General features: G+C 35.6%; 1 protein-coding gene across 2 annotated transcripts; it reads right to left on the bottom strand.

Moving 5' to 3' along the window:
• Positions 1-1,346: 1,346 nt before the first annotated feature.
• LOC124360784 (prostatic acid phosphatase-like) lies at positions 1,347-19,065 on the bottom strand. 2 transcript variants are annotated; one of them, XM_046814672.1, is made up of 8 exons: positions 18,659-19,065; positions 17,546-17,650; positions 8,246-8,485; positions 6,775-6,956; positions 6,502-6,652; positions 5,518-5,644; positions 2,990-3,216; positions 1,347-2,261 (listed from the first exon to the last, which is right to left on the bottom strand). In XM_046814672.1, the coding sequence occupies exons 1-8, from the start codon at positions 18,803-18,805 to the stop codon at positions 2,103-2,105; spliced, it is 1,338 nt and encodes a 445-aa protein (XP_046670628.1). In that variant the 5' UTR covers positions 18,806-19,065; the 3' UTR covers positions 1,347-2,102. The 2 variants fall into 2 exon arrangements, with proteins under 2 accessions (XP_046670628.1, XP_046670629.1); XM_046814673.1 differs by lacking the exon at positions 6,502-6,652 and having other exon boundaries at positions 6,744-6,956.
• Positions 19,066-24,747: the final 5,682 nt, after the last annotated feature.

Here is a 24,747-nt window from a genome sequence, read left to right as displayed (position 1 = left end):
TATCTAAGTTTCATACAGTGATTAATCGGTGTGAAAAACATGAAAAAATCTATAGCTGTTGCCATTTCCCCTTCTCTATATTATTACATCATTTTTATAAAGGCTTAACGTGTGATCACATAAAAAGTGCATAATTACACTTCTAAGTATTCTGTAAGTTAAGGATAGAAACTTTGCCGTAGTGTCGATGTTTATCGATAACTAGTTCATTAGCTATTCACACACAGACGTGTGTGGGGAGATGTTGAGGTTTCAACTTTAGGCCACACGCCAATCCTCTCATGTCGACCACTAGCTATTCACACACAGACGTGTGTGGGGAGATGTTGAGGTTCCAACTTTAGGCCACACGCCAATCCTCTCATGTCGACCACTAGCTATTCACACACAGACGTGTGTGGGGAGATGTTGAGGTTCCAATTTTAGGCCACACGCCAATCCTCTCATTGTCGACCACTAGCTATTCACACACAGACGTGTGTGGGGAGATGTTGAGGTTCTAACTTTAGGCCACACGCCAATCCTCTCATTGTCGACCACTAGCTATTCACACACAGACGTGTGTGGGGAGATGTTGAGGTTCCAATTTTAGGCCACACGCCAATCCTCTCATTGTCGACCACTAGCTATTCACACACAGACGTGTGTGGGGAGATGTTGAGGTTCCAATTTTAGGCCACACGCCAATCCTCTCATTGTCGACCACTAGCTATTCACACACAGACGTGTGTGGGGAGATGTTGAGGTTCCAATTTTAGGCCACACGCCAATCCTCTCATTGTCGACGCACCCATGACAATATACTTGTTGGTATTACGTTTCTTTGTCTTACTGATACAGGTTAAATATAAAAGATTTTGCATTAAAGTAATGGCTGTTTCCTTTGTATTAATATTATGAACTAAAATAAAACAACAGCATGATGTCGACCACAAACAGAATTATCTGAATGAACCAAAAAGAACAAGGAACAGTGATAACGGGGCACCCGGTGATAAAGGTTGAGATAACGATTCTACCTTATTTTACATCTTTGTAATAGACTAGGCAGATACAAATGGTCTTATTAATATATATATAAATTGTTTTGAGTAATTATAAAATAGTGCCATTACACTAATTTAGTATATTGTTCCGAATTAATTAATTTTTCTGAATTACCTCAGTCTCGTCAAATCTGGTTTAAAGAAGCTCCAGTGTATGACTCAAACATTTGGTTGTGCAAATTGTGCTGTCAGGACGAGCAATTTATTTTTATTGAACACGAATTGTACAGAGTTGAAATTTTTTTGTTTGTAAAGTACTACTGCTCCTTTTGTAACCTGCTAGGTTTATAAAAAATACACTTTTCCAAGGATAAACGTCTGTGTTTAATACGTACAAAGACAGAATGAATGGCAGCACTGATATTGAATTAAAATATACTTAACGAATTCGATTTTTGTATTTCAATCTACAAAACTCAGTATTTTACTAAGAAATAAGCTCTTGTATAACAATAATAAATGTAATTTAGGAAGCCACAAGATTATATTTTGGAAAATATGCTAAGACTTACTACAATTATTATTATTGTATTAGTAAATCCCTTGAACTTTATTCTTGTTTGAATCTTTGATTGCCATTACGAGTAGACTTTAATAAGCGTCCTACACTCATTATTCGGTTGTTTTATCGAGTAATAATTAGATATTACAATTTATCATGTAATTTCAAATTATTGATCAATTATAATAATTTTTAATGTAAACAACAAACAACGAGTAGTAACCACTTTTTGGATAATTGGAAAGTGGCTATGGACATGAAATTGAAAGTTCTTGCAGAGCGGTAGTAGAATACCGGCAGACTGTCTAGCAAACTATATTTGTAAAGTTTTATGCAGCAGGGAAATTAATGCATCTGTCGGGTGAAAATTCTTTCATATTTTGTTGTAATATGTTATTTATGTTTTTAAAGTACAATAATTCTCGTTGTACGATCATTATATAATATCGTAGTTGGGAAATGTATCGAATCGTTCGATAATGACGATCGAATGTCGAGTGTAGGCCGCTTATTAAAGTCTTGCCGTCATATCACTCCACTCCGAAGGCCTCTACTCAGTCCTCTATAATCTGACACTCCGTCTGCCAGTTTTTGATGTCGTAGTACTTCTCCGCCTTGCTCATCAGAAGATGGAAGTCGCAGGGCGAGCCACAGCCCGGGATGTCGACGTCAATAGGTTCCAAGTCTTCAGAAGAACCGTCTATGTACACGACCTGGAACACGATGTTATTTACCATAACGATTGTTTATACCTTAGCTATAAATTATGGCCATAAATAGTTTGCAATAAATCCCCAGATATGAGATGTATATGTCGTAGAAATTACCGATATAGAATTAAATCGTAGAAACAAATTACTTCGAAACTTAATTCAATTACTATAAGAGTAACTCAAAATCGGAAGATTAAGATATACTAACAATTTAATGGTGGGTTTGGATAATTTCTCAGTCGAGGTTCAGAAAAATCTTCATAGGAACCCTTCAAGAAGTTACAATTGTAGAGGTTGCGTAGTCTGTAATTTTTGAGAACTCTATTTTTTACATCTAAATGTATGCTGACAATGGACCGAGACATACATGGATATGAAACAATAAGCAGAGGGTTTGTTTGATGAAAAAGTTACCAAATTCATTTAAAATTGCACCAACACCAAAGGAGCTAAAGACTATTTTGGAACGCTATTTAGAGTCCCAAGCATTTTATAGTGCTGACGAGCACACTAGCCACTTGCAGTGTGGGCTGGCCAGTAAAGGCTATTGTTTCTCTAAGTATTATAATACATTGGTCTTATTTTATGGCTTTATTTTGGATTGAACTAAGCAGAAGGAACATGATAAAATATAACAACCCTTCTCTAATGAAACGTTATAAATGTTAAAACATCTGTGAGTTCAAGGATGGTAGGAATAACTGTAGCATATTTTAATACTTGTTTACCTTAACTGAGTACTGACTGGTGTCCTGATCCTTGTGGAGTTCTAGTATCAAGGAAGAGCCAGTCCTGGCGTTAAGGTGGCCAGTGGGCTCATCCGCCAAGCCCAGAATGCCTTGCATGCCCAGTAGAGTGTAGTCGTGACCTGCGTAGTAGAACATTTTCCGGTCTGGGGTCAGGGTACCGTTAACTTTGGCTTTCATCAAATTCGCAACCTCTTGGAAGTATTCGCCTAAGACATTAACAAAGTTTAGTTTTAATAGAAGTTAACCACGGTTTGACACACAATTGTATGTTGAAAATCAGGGACTCCATGCAAATTTCCTTTTTAAATGACATTACAAACACTCTAGGGATAAGTGATAGTCACTGGAAGAGAATAAAATCGCCTGATCCTTTTCAGATTTAAGTTTCAAGAGCTGTGCTTTTTAGGACTCTGAAGTCGGGGAGTGAAACAGTACCGTGATACAACTGGAATTTCTCCCCAAGGCTCCAGCAATTCCTGTAACAATTGAAATATTTTACGCCAGTGGGATAAATCCTAAAGTCGTTAGCTTTACACAGTTAACGCACTGGCCATTTAAAAAATGATGGAGCTATATCAACGGCATATATGTTGAAACGGAAGTAGGTATATTTTAGGTACAAATTATTTCAAAGTTTGTGGTTAAGACCTTGTGTGTGGAGGGGAATTGCAATTGACTTTGAAATTATTTTAAGCTTTTCGCGAGGATGAGTACTTCTGGTTCGAAAGAATCTATTATATTTCTTGCGCAAAGGTTGAGTTTGTCTTGTTGCTCCAACCCAGAAATTTTGTCTAAAAATATTTATGAAATTAACTACGGTCTTAGTATTTCAGAGCCACAGTTGAGTTTGCTTTTTGCCCTAAAGGTATATACACAAGAAGGTCTACAAAGCCTAGAGCTGCCATAAAAGGCAACTTTTATAATAAATATATAATGGACGTAACTTTGTCTTTGATATGTGCATTACAATACCTATCGATCACAGCGTACTTAATATTTGCTCAACGGTACAGCTAAATTATATTTTTAATAAAACTTCCAATTTTATTATCTGGCTAACTATATAGCTTTAAGAGATTACAGAAAAGGTTTAAATAAGAAGTGCAATTATGTTTAAGCTTACTCTATGCTTTTAAGGAATAAATGCAAACAAATTTAAAACTGTGTTTAAATTAAATGAACCTGACATGATTGTGTTGTCACATTATAATGTTTACAATGAACAGTTAATTAAATTTTAACAGAATCTATTCAATAATAACATATTTGCTATATATTTCTGCTATAGAGTTAATATGGGAATTTTCGAAACTGGAGGCCAGTGGGGTGGAGCCCTGGGGTCGCAGTAGCCCTGTCCTTTGCTACTGTGCTTCTAGGGTCCAAACTAAAGTCATGTACCGAATTTCATGTACCTTTTATGGTTTATGCTGGACCTTGATGAATCATTCATTAAGTCAGCAATGAATAATACTAAGAACGATTTCTAAACGTTTAACTCTGGCGTTACCTATCTTAAAGAACTTAAAGGTCATTTATGAATCCTCCATATCACATATTTGTATGTTTTATAACATAATATTGTGAAAAAAAGTTGTGAATGACCCTTAGAAATTTGAGTGATCAGTAATACAGTACTGTCATATCAAGGAAAATCAATCAAATTGCTTCACGTTTATAAATGTATACAAGAGTATGTTTATATATATACAAAGTGTCTAAAAAGACCCAGGATGAATGAATACTTATGGCAAAATTTAAGATGGAGCTAAAAACCTTGAAACTTGGACTTAGTGGACAAAAAATCTAATTTAACACATACCCAGTGACCGGCTACTTCCTTAGGGGTACGGCCCACAAGGAGTCACAGTCAAATGTTTCATATAAGCATATATATATGCTTACAAATCAAATTAATGGTCTTCATTAGTAGAGTATAATGCCACAAACCTGACCTCAACGTACTACCGAGCCGGAAATGGCAACCGTTCAAAAGTGAGTTGTAACAAGTTTTGTAGCTCTATCTTGAGTAGTTTCAAAAATATTTATCCCTCCCGGGACTTTTTTGACACGTTGTATTGCAAACGAAATCAATTTTTAGTTTGTGAAGGTAACATGAGTGTTTTAAAACATTTCCTACTGTACGATGCATAATTACAGTTGATAGTGGTTGGTCGTTTAGTGCAGATCTGTATTGTTTAGGTCTGTTCTAATAATTATAGTTTTGTTTTTATTAAGTGCATATGTACAGTGGTGATATATATATTTATTGTGACAACGGTTTTATGTGGCATAACGCTATAGTACGAGATTTTTCCTTACCTAGATTTTAGTTATGTATCCCTTAAATATCCAACTGAGAATGAGTTCTCAGATTAAAGATCTGGAAATTTAGAGTTAGTAACCTTTTTGTACCATTGAACAATGGTACAACTTTTTTCAATTCTTTAAAAATCAAATGAATATCATCTTTATCAAACTTCATCATCTTTATTGTAGTTAAAACTCACCTTGCAAGTATTTGATCTGAGTGTCAGACCCAATGGCCCCCACCCTGAGTAGTTTGTCAGCCATCTCGGTCATGGGATGAGGATAGATTTTCTTCGTCCATTCAGGTAGAGGAAGGCCTTCTTCATCCTGAACAGACGCGATCACTGTTATATATGTTGTCGTTATATCCTGTCATGGATTTCAAGGATAACACCAATTACTCAAGAGTATGATTTGGACTGAAATCGTTAGCTCCAGTGAATCAATTTTATTACGATGGTAATATTTCAATAGTCAATGTACCCTTAAGGCTGATATACACCTGGTACGATAAGGTAGCCTGCGAAACCAACTACAGGCCGAGAGAAACCACGTGGTTATCGGCCCGAAGATGCACGTACATTTGGTCTCAGATCGTACACTTTTTGGCTTGAACCACTCAAAAGCACCCTTTAGACATATAAATAAAAGATAAATCAGCGTAAGACAACTAGATAAAGAGATTGAAGTCGCCACTTTAATGGTCTCTATAGTATATGGTTAGCTGACGATTATGTAATATTTATTTACATATCTGATGGTTGATTTGAGGGTGCCACATATTATCTGAGAACAAAAATCATTCTATGTTTTAAACCCTTAAAGAGTACCATCCAAATTTTTTATATTAACAAAATTATCTTTGCTTACCAATTTCTGCCCGAAGAAAATTTCCCTATTGATTAAAATAAACCAGGTTGTGAGCTTATACAATTGGCAAATTGGCCCTCGGCTTCAGGACTAATAAGAAAAAAAAATATAAAATATGAATATTGAAAAATCAGCATAGAAATTTTGTTCGTTTTATATAAAGAGTATTATTCAAATGAGTCACTCAATTGAAATTTTGGGAGCGCTTCACCCTCTCACTATTCTGAGTGATATATTTTCAGGGAATAGGTGCAAAGTCGAACTTCTCCTTATTACAGCCGTGAAATGTATGATTTTAAGTGGTCAGTACTTACCGGACAGAACATGGACTCCCACAGGGTGTACATCGCAGCCCATTTCGATATACTGTCATCCAGTGGCAATGTAGCAACTGTATTATGGTCGGTGTACAGTTTTAAGTGGTCACTACTTACCGGACAGAACATGGACTCCCACAGGGTGTACATCGCAGCCCCATTTCGATATACTGTCATCCGGTGGCAATGTAGCCACTGTATTGATGATCGGTGTACAGTTTTAAGTGTTCACTACTTACCGGACAGAACATGGACTCCCACAGGGTGTACATCGCAGCCCATTTCGATATACTGTCATCCAGTGGCTCCATGCGCTCGATTTCGGTGTATGGTTTTACATAATCAAAAATTTCAGTCAAGTTGGACTCGTATTCCTTTACGAATCTCAGCAGTGACTTCCTTTTAGCAGCATGGAATCTTGGACACCATCTCGTCTCCTTAGAATAAACCAGCTGAAAAATAAAGGTCTGTTTTAGAGAAAGTACTAAATGTAATAGTTATGTCCATATTACACATCAATTACATCCAATATCCAATTACATCCAATGTCCAATATTGATGTAGCAAACTCAAAACTGGTCAAACAATGTATTCATATGACACTTGTATAAATTAAGATATATATATATATATATATATATATATATATATATATATATATATACTTTTTACGTTTCAGTAAAACAATTATTAGAAACACAATAATTATTTTGATAGATATAACTTGTCAATTACGATTTTTTATATTTTTTTCTATGGCATTACCATTTTATTGAGTAAATCAATACAATACAATGATTCACAAAGCAATTATTCAGTCAATAAGTCGTAGAAATGGATTAAAAATAGCAAAAATAGATTTACAACTAAATAAATAAGTTGAGATTGAAAACGAAACTACATAACCCTTGGGTTACCCCAAACAAAAATGATTTACAAACGACCCTAGCAAAATAAATACTATTATGATACATGACATCCCTAATATCTGATGTACATGCATTCCAACAATCCAAAGATGAGATTACTTAAATGGTTTTTAATAAATTGGTTGAGTTAACAACGAGAAACTACCCTACGATCTCCCAAAAACAAAAATTTAATATACAGGCAATCCTAAAAAAAATAATGCTATTGTGATACATGCAATAGAGTCTATATAATTTAGTGCAATCTGACAATAAAAAAAGACTGTGCGATTACATAAACCATGAAGTCTAAAATGAATTCTCTGATAAGTAACAGATTTGGCCATGCAACAGCGACTAGATAAGGATTTCACTAGATAAGGATAAACTCTTCACTGAGGATTTTCATAACTTTCTTCCTAAATGCTGGGAGAGAAGAGATTCATAGCTAAATACTATATATAAACAATAGAGGTGGCAAACTTAATTTGCATTTAATGAGATAATAATAGATTTAATAAGATGGAATTGGTTAATGATCTCTCCGTACATCAACAGTTCTCTATTAGCTTCCAAAAGGATAGATGTAACTACATCCAGTTAATTTAAATGTTATCTTACTAGGAGACAAGCTCTCTTGTAGTTTGACAAGCGTTATGAGTGTTTCTTGAAAATCGTAACATTGACCGATTACATTAGTACTAGAACAGTCAAAATTACATCTATAATCACACTAGAAGATTCTACAAATTTTTTGATAGATAAAATAATAATTTTTTTCTATTGAACATTTACCAAACAATCGACCATAGTCTGTGCTTCCCAGGACTTACCTGGTGGTGATCCACATAGTTGGGGAACAGCGGAATTGCCTGCCACTGCAGCTCATCGCTCCATACCTGGTATCCCTTGGGAGGGTACAGTCCCGCCAAAAAGTGCTCCGCACTGATCATGGACCGCACATACAACGTGCTGTTGGCTCGGATATCCTCTTGTTGGTACAGTTCGTCCAGAAACCCATTATACAGTGAGCGGACCTTCTTGCCCAGCTTATACAACCGCGCCCGTCCTCTCTGAAAAATAGCATATCTTCATAGATACAGTGCCGTTATTATTTACACACAATATGTCCTAATATCAACTGTACTGATGATAGTACTCAACTCATTCAAAAAAATGTAAAACCTTTAAATGTGCTTAAACTTATTAATGTCATTAAATGACAGGGAATACCAGGTATGAAAAGTAAATTCGTAATTGAAAACGAGTCTTGAAGAGAATCAATTGTCCAATTATTTAGAGTAATGGTTTAGTTAGATGTACTAGTTTATCCGAAGGTAGATTACAAGGGCCAGATGTTCTTACCTAAACCTTTCTCACATTTACGTACATATGTATATTTTCTCGATCAGGGCAAAATGATAAAGCCAAACTATGACACCAAAAATATAATTTATTCGTAGCCTAAATGTACAATTCAAATTCTGAAAATATTCCCTCATGTGTCATGATGCCCATTTAAAAATAATGCCATTAGCTTCAAACCTTTAATATTCAGATACAACTGCCCTCTGGGAGGCTTGTTATCTCAATTCTTGCGTTCTTTTTCATTTGAAATTGAAACACAATTTATTACTCTAACAAATCACTAACTCATTACTTATCTCTTGTGTTCAACAAACACATCAGAAAGCATTGAAGAGGTCGTAGACAATGCTACAGCATCACAATGGTGCTATTATTTTATGGCAATTATACTTTATGCGCATATCAGTCTTATATAAACGAAATTCGGATGATATTTGGCTGATTATAAATGTAAAGTGTGATTAGAAATGGAAGAACGTATTTTTTCGGTTGGCAGTTCATCGGCTGAGCTAAAGCCAAGCTTATAATTCAAGAGGCTGGAAAATTTAATTTCTCTCAGACTGTCTGTCTGTCCTGATATCTCGAAAACGAACTGTTCCGTAGACTTGAAATTGTGCACATAGCTTCATTTCTGTATGAGAAACAATGAGTTTGATGGGATTTTGCTAACGAAAACAAGTGAACGTACCGTGTAGCAATAAATGTCTAGATTGATTTCATATGGAAACTTACGTGACTCTCCATTTCTACATAGACAATAATACATTTTTTTATGGTGTATTTCCAACAATGGAATTTGATTGAGCGCCATTGACACCTGACACAGTAGGCTAAGGCAAAATCTCTTTTGTTTGCCGAATATGTTCAAATTTCCATGAATGTCTGTCGTTCTATCTGCCAATAATGGAATGAGCTGTTAACTTGAAATTGTGCATATAACAACGGCGAAGACTGCTATGCGACATGTGTGGTACCGTACTCCTACCTTTGGACAAGGAAATTGAAGTAGAAATCTTTGTTTTCACTATCTAAATTATACTAATAGCAATACGAACATATAGAACTGTATATAACTGTGAGACGACCATCACAGATAATTTTTAAAACTGTATCAGAATTTTGTACACTTTTTGTATCACAAAAATAAAATTTTGTACTAAGGAGCGCAAAATTTCCAAAGGGGAATTTCAAAAAACACTTCAGATCACCTGTACCACTGTCTGTATCAGCCGAATTGAAATATAATAGTTGTACTAATTGTAACCATACACATTTTAATACTAACTATTTTCAAATCCGTTACGTACACCTAAATGGCTTTTTAACGTTGGTTTAATATAAAATGACATTTAATTTGGTGTACAGCGCGGCCTAAGTTGCTGTTTGAAAATTTTAGTCCAGTGTTTTATTTTCCTAATATGTAAAAAGTCTTCGAATTGTAAAACTGTAAGAAAGTGCATCATCACTTTATAATTTGACCTGAAAAGAAAATGTAATCAATTAGGATATCTAATAGATAAGTTTTCTCAATAATGTATAAATTATTAAATATGTTATGATAATAGACCTTTTCATGCTTGGTTAACCGTGAAGATTGCATCAGTCGGCAAACCGTATATGTAATTTTTCCTAAAACAACCAGGTTTTGGAAAGCTTTAAAATAATATATAACCTGAGCTATGTTTGCATTGTAAAAATTCCCAAAACCGATCCTCATACCTCCAAAAGTGTCATTATGTGCCTTATAAGATACTTAAAATATAATGCCCCCGAATACTTTGCAATTAATACTTTGGGATTAAATTTGAAACAAAGACCTACATGGTCTGATAACGTTTATAATAAATAGCTGATAGTAATATCGATCTGATAACGTTTATAATAAATAGCTGATAGTAATATCGATTTTTGAATCAAGACAACAAGCCAACCAAGATATTAATACACCTTCATTTTAAAAAATACTACTTTTGAAGAAAAAATAAGTTTATATCTCTTACTGTTTTCAAAAATACCAAAATTACTGCTCATGGCGTCCACGGTCTCTCTTTACATCAGTGACTTTCCCACTTTAAACAGTAAAAATTACCACAAATATTGATACAACCTATTAATCTACAGTCAAGAGTGTTTGTTAATAGACGATTGTTATAATTGGAATACAATCTAGAATGCTAGTAGCGCCTTTTATAAATTATCTATGTTTGGAAGCTAAAGTCGAGGAATGGTTGAGTAAACACAAACACTATTGCGATAAGAATAATAGCGTTGCACGTGGATCTTGATAGGGATATTAACCCTTTTACCGCCAGGCCGCAAGCCACACTTGGCGCGTCGACCGCCAACGATATCTGTATGAGTAGTTGCGTCGACCGCCAAGCCTCTGTCTGGGAGCGTGTCGCTACTCCGCCACGGCATTTTGCTCAGTTTTACACATGTTTACATTATCACTTATATTTTCGTTAATTACAAAGATAAAACGATGTTGTTGGTATCGTTTTCTTTATTTTTAAATGCGCTAACTTTCTATGTGTAGATGTTGGCTGTAATACATTTTTAAATACTTAATTTTTTAACTTAATTTTTATTTCTTTTTTTAATACAAACAAATATTAACTTTGAAGTGTTATAAGTCCCAAAGTTTGTTCTTTTTACCACAAAATCTTTATGCAATACTATTTTAAATTTAACTAAGAAGAACTTCAGGAAGTTTCAAAAAATAATTCAACCATTTGAAATATGTTTTAACCTTTTTATTGTACAAGTACAAAATGAAAATTTGGAAAAAATCGTGACAATGTGTTTTGTAAGTTATAAATTATATGACAACAGATAAACCTAATCAAATATTACCTTAAAATAAAATACAATGATGATAAAAGTATAATGTATATAATAATACTACAAACACTTATATAAAAAGGTATAAAAGATATAAAAAGATACAAGAACTAAAAATGTAAATTTCACAAACGAGAAAAACTTAAAAATATTATGGTCTTTAAATTAACTATAGGTCTATTGAGAATTTAACTAAGATTACAATTATAAAATATACATATAGATGATAATAGAACAGTTAGAATAGAATAGTAATAAAAAAGTAATACTAGCCTAAGAAAATATACTGTCTTTACACTTTGTAAAATGTCCTACGTGATCCTTACACACAATTATGTTTGACCAGACACTCTGGGTGTACTCCAACCTTACAATTTGTACACTGCAGTCTGGATCTTTTTCTTTTACCTTCAGGATTGTTTTTTCCTGAACAAACAGAGCAGGTCTTTCTGTTTTGTATCAGGCAGTTTTTCCAGGCCGAATTTTCCTCCAGGACCATCGCCGCCAGTGCCAGCGTCAGCTCTTCCAGTTATCTTATCAGCAGCCAGTTCCTCGACAATGTCTACCATGAAGTCATACCGACACATTGGCTTTTGTGTGTTTATTTTGTACAACACGTAAGCGTTTAGTACCATTCGTCCGAGAACATTAAAAATTACTTTCTTCCAGGGTTTTAAGTTTTTTCTCTCGTCCAGATACGTATACAACATTTGATCGGTTCCATCAATACCACCCATCCCTCTGTTGTACTGATGAACAATCTTCGGTTTTGTTTTTATAATTATATTCCTATTCCTACGAATAGTGTAACGAACTGATGTTGCCTCACTGTTGGTTGAGAGAATAATAAACTGTGACTTGTTCGATTTCTTTTCTCTCCAAGCCATCTGCAGTATTGGTCCCTTTCGCACATATACTTTCTGGCCTACCCTGTACTTTCCTTTTAGTTGTTTAGGGACTCCTTTTCTATTTAAACGAAGAGTTCCAGTCAGCCAAGTGAGTTTGCTGTACAAGTACCTAGCCAGAGGTATGCTAGTGAAAAAATTGTCCAGATACAAGTGAAATCCCTTGTTGAGGTAATTCCCCATTTCCATTAAATTCACTACAACTTTGTGGGCTAAGCCACATTCTGCTCTCTGCTCAATATCTTCCATGTTTCTGGCGCCCTTGTAGCACGAAAATGCAACACAATAGTGTGTTATTGCATCACACAACACCCACAGTTTTATTCCCCATCTGTGGTGTTTCTTTTTTGGCATGTACTGGGTTAGACCAATACGTTTTTTAGTGCCTACCAACGATTCATCAATAGACATTGACTGGTTTGGGGTGTAGAATTGACGAAATAATCTATTCGCATGGTCAATCAGTGGTTGAAACCGGCCCAATGGGTTGTAATCAGGTTGGCCATGTTGAGGTATATTAGAAACATCTGTAATATGGAAAAATTTCAAAATGATTTCAAACCTGTTACGACTCATCAATTTTCTAAACCAGGTGGTTGATTGGGAGGACTTTTGGCTCCAGTAACTCTCAATTGTTGGTTTACAAATAAGGCCCATATTCAAAACAATGGCCAGAAACGCCTTCATTTCAGCGACTGTAACATTGGTCCAATCTTTTAGCCTACTATGTGGAGACAAACGGTTTACATGAGCTGCCAGATAGTTCGTAGCATACCTATTAGTCTCTAGTACAAATGTCGAAATCAATGTAGATGTTAGAAACAGGTTCAAGTATGTAATAGGTTTTGAATCTTGAGGGGGGCAGTGTTTTGGGCCTGGCAGTTCCGCGTATTGGAACGAGTGTTGGAAGCCAGAGTCCTCGTTCTCTATTATTTCGTCCCAGCTGCTTTCTGGGTCATCTTGTCGGGCCCTTGCCTCACCGATATCAATTGCAGGTAAACGTCTTCTTGGTTGACGTCTTCTGATAGGCCTGTGACATATTTCTCTCTGTGTGTTGACATTATTTATATCCTCCTCAGATGAAGAAAACTCGTCAATACATGAACCACGCCTAAGCGGAGTACTCGTCAAATTAGTTAGAGAGGGATTTGGAGTCCTATAGATACTCTCATCTTCACTATCATCTGATGTTGAAAAATTGCCTACATCTGGCCTAGGCGTAACAATTGGATTTGGAACTGTACACTTACCAGGACCTGCAGAAGTACTCGGTAGGTCTGGATTATACGTCGGATCTGCGTCAGAGTCATCCACAAAATCAGAGCTACTTGAATCGTTCAAACTATTGTCCGTATTACTATCCTCGTCTGAAAAGACGTTTATTCCCGATTCAACAACATTTTGGAACAGTGTCCCTTCACTTACCGGAGAACGTTGTCTCTTACTCATCCTGTTATTACCGAATGATTCAGAACGAACAAACTGCAGAAACGTACTGGAAACTAACACTAATGATCACTTCAAGTTCTGTAAATGGAAATCAAACACCTTTACAAAGTATTACTGTTCCTTTCATACCCAAACAATAACCACTGTGCTCATAAACACGCCATGCACACAACTGACTCAGAGCGCCAGCTGCTACGGCCACGACGCAATAGCCACTGCCATCAAAATATCGCTGATTTAATGTAACCTATACTCTACATAAAAATAATATAAACATAACAAATCAATATTATTATGAAAGTTCATATTGTCCAGAATGCATTAAAATGAACAAAATCAAAATCAGTGGAAACATCAATATCTAATAACCGAAAGTGTAGAGAGCCTATATATAGGCTCATGGCGGTTTACCGCCGCCCATGGCAAAGCCTATATATAGGCTCTTGGCGGTTTACCACCACCCATGACAAAGCCTATATATAGGCTCTTGGCGGTTTACCACCACTCATGGCAAAGCCTATATATAGGCTCTTGGCGGTAAAAGGGTTAAAATGTTTGTATAGCTAAACGAGCTTTCTCTTCTTCCATATTGTTACCGTCTTCGACTTGTTTTGAAAGAGAATGGTTTAAAGCCAGTAGCGTATAGAGAAAATTGCTTTGAAGGGAAACACCGAGTGGTTTAGAAAGTACAAAATACACCCCAAAATAGGGACTCAGGAATCTTCCCCCGGAAAATTCTTTGGTCTTTAAGACCTCATAGATGTGTTCTGTATTAAAACAAACTAATTGGTGAAATTTAAGTTTACCTTTCAAAATTTCGGGGGATGGGGGTTTCTTGAGTCCCCCTTATAGTCTCCCCTACGGTTCAACCAATAAACGTGAGAAGCGTTATGCGGAAGCAGCGTTTTGTATAATTAATATTGAGTATACGATGATGCTTAAATATCAGGCAATGTCCTGATAGCCCATGTCCTTTATCCTGCAGAGTAATTGCTATCCAACGTCACGTGGTCTCCAGATAAAGGTTATTTATACATACTGCACTATCTGTAGTACGTGTCGTTAACTATTGTCGTCGTGAGTGAAGTTTAGAATGTTAATCTTCGTGGCTTCAGGAGACAATCTGGAAGGTGTGAAAAAGTTGCTGTGAGTGAAATTTTTGTCTGGGTAAAGAGGTCTAACGTTTTCTTATCCTTCTCTATGGACACTATTGTAGAATAATTAGCTGTATATTGTAGCTGATTATGTAGAATAAATCATGTAGTCAGTGACCAGACTCGTTTACAATTTAATAAAACCCTGTAATGTAATAATCGTTTTAGTGGTGTTACATTACTTGAAGTGGATAACTTGACACAGTTTTAATGGTAAAATATTTTCTGGCTTGTCATGTTTATTTTTCACAAGTACAATGATATGTGTACCAGTGACTATGTAGTAAGTACTAAGTTTACTAAGTAAACTAGTTTGTTTAGCCCACATAAATCCAATAACTGTAGAGTTTTAAAGGGCTCTGTGGCCTCGGCGACTTACCAAAGTTCTCTGCTTCCCCAATAATGGAAGTATGCGCTTATGTGAATTACAGTGATAGAATACTAGCCTGTTTAACACATATAAACTCAAGACTATAGGACATATAAGCTTCCGCGATGTACGCCTCTTTTTAGAGTTCTTTGTTGTCCAATATTGTAACTATGGGCAAAAACGAGCTAATATTATAGACTATTAGGATGCTAGAACCAAGACTCTTTTACGCTCTTATCGTAAAATTGAGTATTCTTATTTATGCATAGTAATGAAATGTAGTTTTAGTTTTAAAAAGCAATCCTTCGATTTTTAAGTAATAGTTATACTATCGTCAGAGAACATTTTTCAGCCAAATAGATAGCGTTGTTTTAGCTTTTTTACATGGGTGTTGGTTGGATTTTAGTGCGTGAACCTAAAAAACGTGATTTATGAAGAAATATTTTGAGTGATATTTGTAACCAATTATCCTTCCATATCAACCTCTTATTAATTGACCAATAAATCGATTTATTACTGGAGGCATTTATTGAATTGACAATACACTAAATCACGTAAATGCAATGAAAATTGGCACACGGTGCCCAAACTACAATGGTGTAAATTTTTAGAGGTTTAGTAGAACGAATCTCAAAGACCTTTCACCACACATGTCATTAATTATTATTGGGATCTGCTATACAATTAACAGCAACTAATTGTAGTGTGCCAGTACACCACTGGGTGATAATAAGTTGATAGGCCACCTTTGATTACGATATGCCGCAATTATAATAAATGACTTGTCTGTCGAAGTCCATTTGTTAAGAATATAGATAACATTTGACCGAAATGATCTCGTGGAAACTGATAATTGAGAAGTCAGGCCAATTGAAGTATTCAGAGACACTCACATAATTAACGTGGTCAAACTTTTTATTCAACGTTTAATTCTCTTCAAAATTCAATCAGTAGTTTTCCGGTAAACCAGTTTTTTCTTGGTGAAAGATAATATTAATCTTATCGAGCAAACATTGCATCGTGACAAATAAACAGCAACTGATAGTACAAGAGAATACAATTGATAACGTTATCTGCTCGAGCCATTAGTGGTGGTGTGCAGCAGTTTAAATGCAGTAATATGTGTACTTACATTTCATTCATATGCAGGAAATTTGAAGAATGGATTCACACATGAAAAATCGGACACCTTTCACTTAAGTTACACCGAAATAAGACCCTTTTAAGCCGTAAGATATACTCGTAGATTTTCCAACATGAAACTAATTGTTATATTTAAAACTAACGTATATTATAATACAATGTTTATGCTTTTTCACTTATATGGAATAACTATAACAATTCTATAGAGAAAATCATTTCTTAATTTCAAGAGATATATGTGCGCCAAGTTACAATAGTATAGATAAAAAATAGTTAAGCATATTGAATTAAATAGGCGCCAAACATCGGATATCGTGTAAGGTTTAAATTTACATACACCCAGTCAGTTCAACTTTTAGTGGATACCTCCATAAACACAACTGTAGAGGCTATGATTGTACTGTAAGCATATAACGTTGTTTTGTCTAGCAAGTATTTTTAATTTGCAAGTAGGTCTACAACTAATCCCCGATTTTACCTTTATTTACTACTTTTTTGAAATATTCTACTCGTATATGCAGTAACTTTGTGATAATTGATTTCAGATTGTGATTAAATATTACACTGGTAATTTGGACGATAGTTACTTTCGTGAGTTTACGTTACCCCGAAGTATTATACTCGTTTATGCCGTAACTAAATGTTACTTATCACGTGAGTTCAGATTGTTATTATTTTTGCACTTGTATATGCAGTAACTAGACGATACTTACATTCGTGAGTTGAGTTTGTCCTGATGTATTATACGTTTATATGCAGTAATTAGACGATACTTATTACGTGAGTTCACTTTGTCCTGATGTATTATACGTTTATATGCAGTAACTAGATGATACTTACATTCGTAGTTGAGTTTGTCCTGATGTATTATACGTTTATGTGCAGTAATTAGACGATACTTACATTCGTGAGTTGAGCTTCTCCGTATGGCCAGTACTTAAGGTCGTCTCTTTGGTATGGACTTGTAGGGAATGTATATATGGGTCCTCTGCTACCATGCCGGGTAAACTAAAACACTAATATAAAATTAGTTTCGGTAAACAATAAATGACTTTATAGTTTATTGTTATTGCATCGTTTTTTTTTCTCAAAAACTATACAATTAGAAACACAATTTGACTTTGTCTATCCGTATTTGGGACAGAAACCATAATGAAATTACAAAACCCCCATTTTTAATTCAGGCCATGCTGCAATAATGCTTTCAGAAGTTAAGCTTAAAATGATCTATGCATAATTAGTTATGAAAAATGAAGTTTGTAGTTAACTTGGGATAGAGTCTATTATTCTATAAAAGAAAAAAATAATAGATTTCTTGGAATTATTGTAGTCTATTATTATATTGTTTTTTATATTTATTTGCATTAATCCAATATGTTACGTTTTAATAATTTTCTTAATTTTGAAATAACACTATTTATACAATATCTAAAAACATACATCTAAGAACATATATAAAAAAGTATATAAAATCGGGCATATTTGTATTCTATTACTGTAAGAATCTATATTATATGAATGAAACAAATTCAGACGTTCTTTCCTAATTAGTGACCATATCCTAATTTAACAACAGATGTTGTGTACATGTAGACTACAAAAGTCCTTTAAAATGTTTAAACAACAAACACACTATTTACTTTCATAAGTTTCATAAAAATTGTATTATTATTGTAACCAATAAAGACTGTGATTGTGTACAGTAATATATGTAGTGTTTAGTGAAATAAAACATTTTTCGTCCGGAACTTTTTGTTAAGAATGATACTTCTGCTCAAAGTAAAATGTTTTTATTTTTTGAAGTAATTACTTTTTATTTTGAAATTTAATAGCATTTATTTATATAAGTTTTAAAAAATTAATTTAAAAAAGCAGCTGTAAAGTAGAGCTCAATAGCCTACAAAGTGCAGGCACAGAGAAAATGATTTGGCTGCAACCCGAAAGGCTGTAATAATGTTTAGTTGATTACAAGAGTTATAAGATAGCTATCTTATTCACAGTAAAAATTATACTTACTACGACAAGGAGTTTTAGCGTTGGCACAGCTCTTGGTCCTTCCTCAACAGGACTTTCTGTTGTAGTTGTAGTTGGAGCACTCGAGGAATAAGAGAAAAGTATTAAAAATGCTAAAGCTGGAAATAAAATACCCACAACTGTACCCATCGTATCAATACCTCGTACTAATCACAAAATATTAAATAGTTATGAAGAAAAACGGAACAACAATACATGTATGACTAAACGATTTATGGTGGAACCAAGTTAACTGGAACGTCAATACACTTAGTTGAACCACTTAAAAACGATGAATGCGTACATGCTGTTATCAGTTAACAATACAACACAGTCGCTGTCAGCAGAACGAGATAAAGCACAAACTATTTGGAATTGGTATCGCCAAGCTGACCGACAAACTGAGGAGAAGAACACAAACCGGTTGTGTCACTCTATATAAAAATACAACCTGAGGGCCTCCAATCACGATGTAATTGAGTGCCCACTGAAGCCGGTTGGACGTTTGCCAGCCATAGACGTAACCAGGATTGAATATTGGGGGGAATAATGGTACAAGGGACCCCTCACCGAAAATATTTTCTTACTTAATAATTCTTTTTTTGTGTTAACTCGAAATTTCTCCCTCTTTTAATGTGTTCGGAAGGGTCACAAATAATTTTTTGAACTGTCATTTGTGTTAAAAATTTCCTTCTGTTTACCTCACATCTTAATAAATTTCAGTGAACGTTAACAATGTGATACTGTATATATTTAATTTAACATATCGATAATATTTATTTTAATACTTCTTTGTGTCGTCAAATTTTAAAATTCTTTTGGGACAGCGATATTGAGTTCTCATTGTTCTACATATAGAATATACCTGTGCTTGTGCACATGGTTTTATGAGCAACAGTTTAGTGAAATTGATGTATGACAAACATTTATACGTCTTTGTTGTTTAAAAGGATAGGCACACGCGCGTTTAACGTACTTATTCGTTCTTATTTTCTACAGTGAAAGAAATCAAAATCCCCCCCCCCCAAATCCCTCTACTTACGTCTATGCATGCCAACAACAAGTCGATAACAGAAAGATGTTTGGAAACTCATTAAGGAAGTTACAAAACGGTACGATAAGATAACATAAAAAACCCTATTTTGCAAACGAATTCAAATAATTTTGGTTTTAACCTGGTATGAAATATGTTTTGGAGTAATCTCTTCATGTATAATCGTGAGTACGGCCAAATCAAATCTAATCTTTTTTATTGAGAAGACAATATTTACATTGTATGGCAAACGTCATGGGGGTTTTTTCAAATTTCTAACACTCATACAACCAATACACACTCACACATACAATTTTTACAGTTACGCCTCTTTCATCCATCGCCAATGCTACCCACTTAGTACAACGGAATCAGTCTTCTATTTGGGCGGTCTCCCAGTCACCGAATGCCAAAAATACTCACCTGCATTATAGAATGCTTGTGACACAAATAGGCGTTTAAGGCGAGAGTCTTTAACGCCTTAGGCGTTGGGGCATCTTTAATTGAATTTTGCAGACTGTTGAGGAAATGAAACACCCGCCTGCGAGGGCAGGCGTTCATAAACCACCGTTCTGTGTCTCCCAGTTCGGTAGTTAGCACTCCCACGTGTCTCATACATGTGTATGTCTCGGCCTCTGGTGTTAAGGCACATTTACTCATACAAAAAAAAGTTGTTTCCAAAATGTAGAGGCACGGCAGAGGTCAACAGCTGCAATTTCTTGAAAGCTTCCCTGCGCGACTCTCTAAATTTGATTTTGGAGATTATTCGAATTGCTTTTTTTTTTGAAGTCTGAATACCTCTTTTGAAACTGTGTGTTTGCGCAAGCTCCCCAAAGGACCACGCCGTAAGACAGATGGGGGTAAATCAGTCCATAATACGCCAGTAAATCAGTACCTGACCTCGGGCAGTATTTGACTAAAGATCTCAGAACAAAAATTCCAGAGCAGACTTTGGCACAAACATAGTCAATATGCTCATTTCCAAGTCAGCCCTCGATCAAGGTGCATTCCATAGGGAATTTTGAAGAGCTGACTTCTTCCAGTGTGGAGTCCATCTAACAAAATGGCAGGCCCACACTGGTTGCCTGCGGTGCGCAAGGCAAAATTCAAAAACGTTGGTTTTTGAAGAGTTTGTTGTAAGATTGAGGCTGTGAAAGTATTGGACACAGTTGTTGATATCAACATAAGCCTGTTAGAGTCGTATCATCGGCAAACTGCACTAATTTTCCATGCAGAAGCGATATTGATTTAAGATCATTGACGTAAAGCAGCGGAAAAGCACAGGAACTGAGGATGGATCCCTGTGGGACTCCGTAACTCAGTTCTATTTGTTTGGACGACTTGCTAGATATCTGAACAACTTGGGATCTGTGAGTTAAAAACGAACTAAGCCATTTTAAGAGGCACGCCTCGAATACCGTGGGACTCAAGTTTGTCAAGCAGTGTACCGTGGTCAACGCAGTCGAATGCTTTGGACAGGTCTAAGAACACACTCATTGAGTGGTTACGACATTCAATCCCCTCTACAATCATATCGACAAGACTCACGACTGCGTCTGTTGTCGATTTGCCCTTCCTGAATCCAAATTGATCACTTGAGAGCTGATTGCATTTGTCCAAAAACCGAAGCATTCTTATAAGAAAAAGCTTTTCAAAAATTTTGCTCAGCCACTGGCAAAATTGAGACAGGCCGGTAGTTAGTGATTGAAGTTGGGTCATCCTTCTTGAAAAATTGGTACCACTTTAGCAATTTTCAGGAGAGAGGGGAACACTTCCTGTTTGGAATGAATAGTTTACCAATTGAGTTAAGGGTCTCACTAAATGCTTGCAGCATTTTTTTATGAGCCACGGGGACATTAGATTGAGGTCATTTGATTTTTTGGCTGGGAGCTGCTGAATAAATTCGGTGGACGCTCATCCTCAACGACAGGAGAGCCAACGCCATTGACGATGTGGGGCTCTGTTTTCGCGAGGGGCGTACTTGGGGTTCAGATGGCCGAGGACCCTGCCCACCAGCAACGGATGCGAAAAATCCATTGAACTGATTGACAATCCCTGTTTCATCCTCCACAAGCCTATCCCCAATTTTAATTTTAGTTTCTTTGTGACCTTTTGCTTTATTGTTTAATGATGCCCCAAATTGTTTTTTGAAACGTTTTTGGAAGAGAGAATGGATTTTGAGGACATCATATGCTTTTGCGGCTTGGATCACTTTCCTGTATATTTTTTTTTTATAATTTTTGAAAAAAATTTGAATTGTTCGCTTGAAGTATTTTTATAAACTTCGGAGAAAGAAATTTTAGTTTCTCTCTAGAAACTAAAATACCCGTTGTGATACAGTTGTTTTTTTTTAATTTGAGCGCAAACATTGATCGTTTTTCGTAGTGGCAGCAGATGTTAATGTGGAAATTTTAGAGTGTCGTTAAACAATTTAAAATTGCTGCTCTACAGGTTGAAATGAATTTAGAAATCCCCATCTTTCGTTAGAAAGGGAAATGTTGAGGTGAGCAATGTTTTCTGGCCTTATTTCTCTTACTGTTTGTTTAATTTTTCGCTCCCTTTTGAATTGAACCCCACTAATTATGGCTTCTTGGCCATAGTGGTCTGAAATAGCTGTATTCACCACAGACACTGCGACACTTGGGTGGTTGGTTATGATGTTGTGTCGATAGCCGATTTTGTTGTAGGCCGTCACTCTCGTCGGAGTTTTGACTAGCAACTCCAGGTCAAATGACCTAAGTAAATCGACTAATCGAATTGTGGAATGGTGAGTGTTATCCAAGGCGTCTATGTTGAGATCCCCCATCACGACAAATTCTTGACGTTGGTTAGTCAGGCATGTCAATTAATTTTTCGAATTTTAGAAAAAAAAGATGTCTTCATTACCACTGGGAGACCTATAAATTCCGATCACGGAGTAATTTTGATTCTGTCGTTTGAAGTTTCAACTTTCAACGACGGTCACAATTTCAACACATATTACAACGACATTCTCAATGAATTTATGCAACTTCAATGGCAAGGCCAAGTTCTTGTATAGGTCGATTAGATTGACTGGGGCGGTGGCCCAGATGGAAAACTGGTTTGTTCCCAACGACTGTACATGATTTCAGGAGGATAGCTCGTACACGGGTTTGTTACCTAGATGACAGGCTCAAAATTATTTCATAAAAACTATCCTTGGTTGTCCTACTTATCTATAGACCATAAACGAAATTTGCGAGGGCGTTCTAGAAGTAAAAAGAAAAATCAAGTTTTTCCACACATAACCTAGCTATTGTGCTAACGGTTGATTCAATGCACATATTGTGTTTAGCTAACACATCGTAGGTACTCGATTATGCATCTGATAAGACAGCGAGGTTGTTATTTATCTGGAATACACTGGATGGATGCAAGGCAACCAGGTAGACCGTTTTTGTAGTCTAGGTGTCTCTGATGTCGAAACGATTGAAAGAGTTTGTTATTGAATTTATTTGCAGGTAGGTAACATTTTGTATCTCTTCAGATATGGATTCCAGATTCCAGAAGTGTCAGATTTCATAAGCTGCACTCAGTTGAAGGTGAAATGGATCTCAACTTTATAGTTTGTTAGGATGGGGTGAAGGCACACGATTAAACCGGTTTCCTACCTAACTCCTGTAGACGTCTTGTAATTAATTGGAACATCTTTAGCAAAAATATGCATGAAAAATGGAGGGCAAGTTTGAGGCTCTAACATTTTGGATTCCTCAAGCTTTTTATCATTTTGAAGCTCTCACATGCATAGAGCTCTCAGTGTCTAGACTGAAAGTTTCAGTGTACTATAACTTTTAGTAACTGATTTGAATTTGAATTTTAGGGGCTTTCCTCCAGTTAAGTAGCTCGTGAAGACTGAGGCTTACCATTTCAGTAGCTCATAGAGACAGAAACGCCCCACTTCAGTAGCTCGTGAAGACTGAGGCTCACCACTTCAGTAGCTCATAGAGACTGATACTTACCACGTGTCTCATAGACAGTAATACTCCCATTTTAGTAGCTGATAGAGACTGAGACTCACCACTTCAGTAGCATATGGAGACTGAGAGCTAGAAGTCAGGAACTCACAAAGAACGGGACCTCCTAATGGATGAAACATTTCACTACCATCATCCAAGAAGCTCTCAAGTGGAATCATCCAGAGGTTGGTGTTCAGAAGCTAAAAATAACTGTAAGCTTCTACAGCTCTAGATGTCTCAAAGTCTTAGGAGGTTAACAACACAGATTCTAGGAGAATTGACAAGCCTGGGTGCCATTGTGCAAAAGTTCCAAGATTTCCAGGAAAACTAGATACAAATATTCTTGGCAAGAATTGAGTCATAATACCGGAATATACCAGTAGAAGCTAAACATTCTTCCTTATTCTTCCGTTAAGTGGCGTGGTATAAACATAGCAGAAGTTTTCAGAAGCCAGTCAGTAGAGTGCCTATAAGTTACAAAATACCAAGTCCTATGAACTGGAACGGAATCTTGTGACTCTTCACTCAAAATATCCTGTGAAAATGTGAAATCTTTAGCACTTCAGAGAGAGTGTTGTAATTTTTAATGGTAATTTTTCTTATACGTACATGTTTGGAATAAAATGTTGTTTGATTTTAACATCGAGTTAGACCCTATGAAGACAAAGGAACAAGAAAAACTATTGTTTTGATATTTATATTTATACTTTATAATTCAATGTCTACTAAAAAGAAACATATAGAAACACAGGGTTGTATAAATTTTGTAAATTTAAATGGATTTTTAAATTATTGGATTCCATACCTGAAATGTACTAAAAACATTTCTATTTGGGACATTGAAATTTATTCTCTGGTGCAAGGAGCACTCAGTGAAAAAGATTTATAACCTTAATTTTGGACATAGCGTGTCAAAAATACAGGGTCAGATAATTCCTTAACGGTTTTTGAAATTATTATTTTTAGTTATATTTGTGAAACTATGAAATAGTGTGGAAATAGTATTTCATCATAATTGAAGACCTAATCTCATCATGTGATTACCTTAACCTTTGTTGCTAATTATTAGTTATCTAATGGTA

The sequence above is a fragment of the Homalodisca vitripennis genome, chromosome 4 (genome assembly GCF_021130785.1).
Source record: "Homalodisca vitripennis isolate AUS2020 chromosome 4, UT_GWSS_2.1, whole genome shotgun sequence".
NCBI classification, from domain to species: Eukaryota; Metazoa; Arthropoda; class Insecta; order Hemiptera; family Cicadellidae; genus Homalodisca; species Homalodisca vitripennis.
This window is presented reverse-complemented; position numbering and strand designations above follow the sequence as displayed.

Coding starts and splice junctions, on each gene's coding strand:
- LOC124360784 (XM_046814672.1), bottom strand. CDS start 18,805: ATGGGTACAGTTGTGGGTATTTTATTTCCAGCTTTAGCATTTTTAATA. Junction 3,217..5,517: donor TCAGATCAAATACTTGCAAG/GTGAGTTTTAAC, acceptor TTAATGTCTTAG/GCGAATACTTCCAAGAGGTT. Junction 2,262..2,989: donor CCAGTCAGTACTCAGTTAAG/GTAAACAAGTAT, acceptor ATCGTGTTCCAG/GTCGTGTACATAGACGGTTC.